The sequence below is a fragment of the Ursus maritimus genome, unplaced genomic scaffold, assembly GCF_017311325.1.
Source record: "Ursus maritimus isolate PB19 unplaced genomic scaffold, ASM1731132v1 scaffold_26, whole genome shotgun sequence".
Lineage (NCBI taxonomy): Eukaryota > Metazoa > Chordata > Mammalia > Carnivora > Ursidae > Ursus > Ursus maritimus.
The window spans coordinates 9,497,453-9,503,452 of NW_024425119.1; the positions used below are offsets into that span (position 1 = coordinate 9,497,453).

At 37.4% G+C, this 6,000-nt stretch overlaps 1 protein-coding gene across 1 annotated transcript in view; it reads right to left on the reverse strand.

The window, feature by feature from the left end:
* The window catches only part of LOC103669181 (ovostatin homolog 2-like), a 63,947-nt gene extending 59,560 nt beyond the window's left edge, over positions 1–4,387 (reverse strand). Inside the window, exons 1-5 of the mRNA XM_040642604.1 lie at positions 4,323–4,387; positions 3,821–4,004; positions 3,162–3,318; positions 1,819–1,871; positions 1,358–1,378 (exon numbers count right to left, since the gene is read on the reverse strand). Coding sequence (XP_040498538.1) covers positions 1,358–1,378; positions 1,819–1,871; positions 3,162–3,318; positions 3,821–4,004; positions 4,323–4,387 — 480 coding nt within the window. The remainder of the gene's footprint in view (positions 1–1,357; positions 1,379–1,818; positions 1,872–3,161; positions 3,319–3,820; positions 4,005–4,322) is intronic.
* Between the last annotated feature and the right edge of the window lie 1,613 nt (positions 4,388–6,000).

Consider the following 6,000-nt stretch of genomic DNA (forward strand, 5'->3'; position numbering starts at 1 on the left):
GGGTGGCACAGCGGTTAAGCGTCTGCCTTCGGCTCAGGGCGTGATCCCGGCGTTCTGGGATCAAGCCCCACATCGGGCTCCTCCGCTGTGAGCCTGCTTCTTCCTCTCCCACTCCCCCTGTTTGCGTTCCCTCTCTCGCTGGCTGTCTCTATCTCTGTCGAATAAATAAATAAAATCTTTAAAAAAAAAAGATTTCTACAAAGAAACAAAAATATTATTTACTACCCACTTAATTTTAATTTTTTTCCTTTCCTCTATGATAAAGTCTAGACAACTAAGTCAATTTTCCAGGCTTCCTTTCAATAAAGATTGACCATATGACCACGTGTTGGCCAACTGAATATAAGTAGAAGTCACTGGGAAATTATTTCTAAAAGAATCAGATGCAGCTGGCATGGAGAATAAAACAATGGACGGGGGATGGCAGGGAGGTTAAGTAGAAGAAGCCTGGATCCTTGGTAATATTATGCTGTTACCGTCCCCATCCTGAAGCTCCTACACTTAGATGTAGATGTTTGTGAAAACATCAACATTTACCCATTGAAGCCAATGTTAGTTAAGCTTTCTGTTGCTTTCGATGGAACACGACACTAGCTGAATTAGGATGTGAAGATACTACTATTTACGGATTACTAATGACGCAGGAAACGTGAAAATGGCCAACTTGATATTTATCTTACTAGAAGGATGAACTATTTGCCACCCATTTAACAAAGTCAAAAAAATTCAAATTCTAAAGAAGCCTATTTGAAGTAGGTATTTACATACGCGTTCATTAATGATGATCTCAATGTATTAGCATTTAGACTGAGTTAATAATAATGTTACATACTGCATGTAGAAATTAAAATGCATACGTTGGAGTCGATTGACACAAATGATTTACTGACAGACATAAGATTTGAAATGAGTTTGAAATCACACTACACTGCAATAGAGATTTGAAAGCAAAGCATCCATTTTGTAACAATATCACCTAATTAGTTTCAAATCTTTAGGTGTTTATGTTTTCTATTTCCTTAAAACAAGATGTGGTCAAATTAAGATTGAGAAAGGCGAATAGCCAAAACTAAGCAATTTTAAATATAAACCTCCCTTAGAAGGAGGCCAATCTTCTATTTTCCATGAAAACTCATTACGGCACTTGCCACACAGGACCTACACTAAACGTGGCAGCCTTCCTCTGAGGCCTTACACTGTGTATGTAGATAAAAGTTTTTCTTCCCCTTATTTCAGTTATCTTAATTTCTAACTACATGTAATGAGAACTAGACACATCATTATTTATCTGAATATTTTAAAAATGAGTGCTTTCAGAAAATAGTCTTGAGAAATTGTAATAAAACGGTTCACTTACCTGAAGGGTGATCAATGGATACTGAAAAGAAAAAAAAATGCAAGTTAATATTGTAATAGTGCTTTTTTTTTTTTTTGCCAGATATTGCATTATTGAGATTATCTGACTTAGTGTTGAAACAGTCTTAACTTTCCCAGAAGACAAAGTTTCTATAGCTAAGCATGCCAGGAAAATCCCAAATGTGAGGGAATCCTGAACCTCGTCAGGGAAGTGGAAAGCAGGTTCCATGAAACCCATTTTTTTTCCCTTATAGGATGGGAAGACCTAAAAAAGTACAAATTAACTCACTATAAAGGGAAGGTTTAAATTCAGGGGTCAGCATTGAAACTATACCTGTGGAATATTCCATGTCAGAACTGATTTCTGTACTTACAGAAAGCTTCCTGATGACACTTTATACAGCAATGGATTTGTTTCGTTTGCTGCAATTTCGTTGTATCATTAGAAATTATTGAACTCACCAAATCCTCAACAGGTCTGAACTTGGTATCCAGTGTCACAATGCGAATTTGAACTAAAAGAAGAGAGGAAGAGGGGACAATATTGTTTGTTGTTGTTATTTCTCTCCCGCGTATGACTGCCTGTAAATAGATATAGAAATTAATTGTCATGCTATTCCAGAATGCTACACTCCCTTCTCCCCTAGTCCTCACTTGACCCTTTGAAATTTGTGTTCTATTTGGAAAGATCTCTTATTACACATTTGTAATTCCTCTGTTGCCGATTGCTCTGTCACTACCAAACCTGACACTAGCTGCTGCTGCCACCAGAAACTTCTACCCTAAAGGCCCACAGGGATACCTTACAAATTGGTGCCAGAATTAATCATAGAAAGACATATGTGAAATATCTATAGTAGGAGTTACACTCCTCCTATAATTTTCCTGGAAAAACATATTAATGTTAGCAAACATTAAATTAATTCCAAAAAGACCATTTTAACTACCTTTGTATGCATAGCTGTCATCATAGCATCTTAACAAGGCGAGAGGATATAATGCAGCAAAGCATCTCACTATATGAATTGTTTCAATTCTTTTATGTCTTTTAACTAAATCATGCAAATATATAATAGTAGAAGAAAATACATAGATGCTGTCACCCAACCCCCTAATTTTACATATGGAAAACTGAAGATCTCAAAGAGCTGAGTTTGCTTGGCAAAACCCAATAATTTATCCACAGAGCCAAAACAAAGACCACATCCTTCAGAATCCTAGTTCGGTGTTCTTTCTGCTACCTTTTACCTAATGTAATAATAAAGAAAATTAGAAGGACTCTGCTTAGGTTATCAGATTTGTGATTATTTCTACTGGTATGAATAGTAATAATAATGTCATTTGCTGAGTCTTTACTGGGTGCTAGGTACTATTTTACATTGACTATTTTATTCTCACAGTATTTCAGTAAGTTAGATCTTCTTAGTATCTCTATTCTATAGAGGAAACTGAGTCTAAACAGAGGTTTAATTAGCTTGCCCAATGGTAAATTAGGGAGCAACAACTGAAACCAAATAATTTTACTCCACGTCCCATGCTCGTTGTCATTGTATTATGGAAGGCTGTCACTAGGATTTTTAAAGAGTGAACGTGGCATGCACGAGTTTAAGAAGCAAAGCATTCAATTAATGGAGTTGGAGGGCACTGTTTCATAACTGATCTAGACAACCAGTAGACATTCTAGAAATCCATGATCCCGTAACATTTTAAACTTAAGACTGACATTCACGTGTTTGGATTGCTCTAAATTTGAAGAATGTGTTCCTGAGGCCAGCGATACAGAGGAAACATGAACATTGACTTACCATTCTCTCCAGGTTTGTAGATGGGTTTATCCGTCTGCATAAAGGTTACCGTCTCCTCTGAAGTGAGTGCTACAGATCTCCTCTCGAAGATTCTAAGCGTCTCTCCCTTAGCCAACAATGTCACAAAAGCCAACTGCTCAGAGGACTTCTGAGAAACCTGTTTACGTGAAAGAGAAGAGAATGAGAAAACAATTTTTAGATGGTAAGCTGGTAAACAATGTCTTAATTTGGTTTCTCAAGCTGAGAGTCTCCAGAGAGCACATTATTTCTTAATGGGAGACATGGAGACCACTTTTTACAATTTCTTTATTTAGCATGTTTCTAATAAACTTATTTTTACGTCTGCTAGCCTTCCATTTTCTTTTTTCATTGCCCTGAGTCCCACTCTTGCTTCTCTTTACCTGGATTCTCTTTCCTTATATTGTTAAATGGTTCTATCTAAAAAGAAGTGATTGTATTTTATTATCACTCCCTGTGAAAGAAAAATGGCAATATTTCACAAGTTTTGTGGCACGGGTTACTCTCAGGAATTCTCTAGTTCTACTCCCTCGCTTCCACAATTCATCCCAAATCAAGATTTGTTATTTCTCCTAAAATGATTTTTATAATAATTTCATCACCCCAACAGAAGTTCTGAAAGGGCAAATCCAGTGCCTTACCTGGAAATCTGCACAAGCATAGAAGTTACCCTCTTCCACAGATTGGTCAAAAATAGTGGTATTATATCCATCATGTTCTAAGACGATGCTCAGGGATACAGATTCATTAAGGTTTGAAAGGTGGAGACAAGCCTTTTCGGCAGAACGAGTCTGCATCACGGAGGAGACCCAAAGGATATACCGTCTATGCAAAGAAAGGGATCAGCACTTGAAACAAGTGTAGCAGAAACGCAGAACATGCATAAGAAACAATTTTAGCTTATTGAAATAGTCCTGAAACATTTTTCATTATATTACAATAAACTTGAGTATGCGGAGAGAGTTATCTTAAGAAAAAGATGACAGTTCCCTTCTTACACTTGTTTAAAATTTATAAGGCAAACCAGCACTCAGTCTCAGAAGTTAAAATGGTGAATTGCAATCAAATTTTAACACAGAACACATTTAATAAGGTCACTTTGCTAGTACTATAGAAAGAATAGAGGGTATAACATTTCCTTACGGTTCTGAGGTCACAGAAACAGCAAAATGAAGCAAAAAGGTGCTCAGAAAAATGACAGGCACCATTTTACCCTGGTGTCTAAACAATAAAGACTTGAAGGTAAATATTCAATCTCTCTCTCTCTCTTTCTTAGTAGATGTTAGCTGCCCCAACTATCCACTTGCTTTTCTTCCTTCTACTCTGCCTCTCTATCTCTTTTCTTTTATAGTCACCCACGATGAAGGATCAGCTACTTTTTGGAACAAGTCACAGGGGACCCACCAATCACATTTAGATGGCCTCTCCCATTACTCGGTGGGGTGGGGTGCGGGGGTGGGGTGCTTGTCATTTTGTATACAACTTCCTTCTCAAGTTCACTGGATGCTGCTGTTTTTGGAATCAGCAACACAGGTCGGACAGGAAAAAAGAGAAAACAAAGAAAGCAGTTGTGTGACACGTGGAAGTCCATTAGTTTAATTTAGCATTTCCCTCCCAGGGCTGACCGCAGTATCAAAAGCATTAATAGCTAGGAATTTGCACTCGGAAGAAAAATACCTCTCCCAAGAGCTGTTATCATCCCAATTGCCAAAAGGTAAAATTTTCAGGCTGCTGAGAAAAGTAGTATATCTGATGTTGTCAAAACACAGATGCAAATAGATATCTTAATAAAGGCTCATTTTACAGATAATTGGAACTGTTGTTATTCTTTCATAAATTCCTAATACAGAATACAACATTGAAAATGTTGATATGTGGTCAACATTTCCTACGATTTTCTTAGTAAGATTTTCTTTACAATATTCAGTATCATTTTCTACACCAACTATAATTAAAAAATTAAAGAAAAGGTAATAAATTTATGTGTGACTGTGTACACACCTATGCATCACTTCTTGGCAAAAAAAAAAAAAAAGACTCTATCATAATTTTGACTGCAAAATGTTTCTAAAAGGAAACTGAGCCATACCAATGTAACTGACCACCTCTTGACTGTCTCTAGTGTGTGAATTTTCCCACTTCTTTTCTTTCTTTCTTTCTTTCTTTCTTTCTTTCTTTCTTTCTTTCTTTCTTTCTTTTTTTTTGATTTTATTTATTTATTCGACAGAGATAGAGACAGCCAGCGAGAGAGGGAACACAAGCAGGGGGAGTGGGAGAGGAAGAAGCAGGCTCATAGTGGAAGAGCCTGATGTGGGGCTTGATCCCAGATCGCCGGGATCACGCCCTGAGCTGAAGGCAGACGTTTAACCGCTGTGCCACCCAGGCGCCCCTCTTTCTTTCTTTTTAAACATATTTTCTATTTCAAGTATTGATGGAGTTAGAACATCTGGTTTGAAGAATGTTACATTGTGTCATGAAGAAAGAACTGGTTTTAGTCTTTATTTCTAAAAGAAATAGGCGGGCAGGCAACAGGGCAAAGGCAAATACAAAGGGAAAAACAATACTCAAACGGTTCATCTCTGTTTTTGACCAACACCCTAAACTCTGATAGCCGCTCAGGCTTATTATTAGAACACTCTCTCCACTCCACTCCCCAGACTCATAAGATAAATTGAATTACACTAGCTTCCCAAACAACCGAAGCTCACCAGCTTTCACTCACCAGTATTCAAGGCAAACAGCTCCGTAAGGCAGATTGCTTGTAGATCAAAGCAACTAATTCTTTATTCCCAAGGCTGATAAATCCAAAGGATTGAAACTT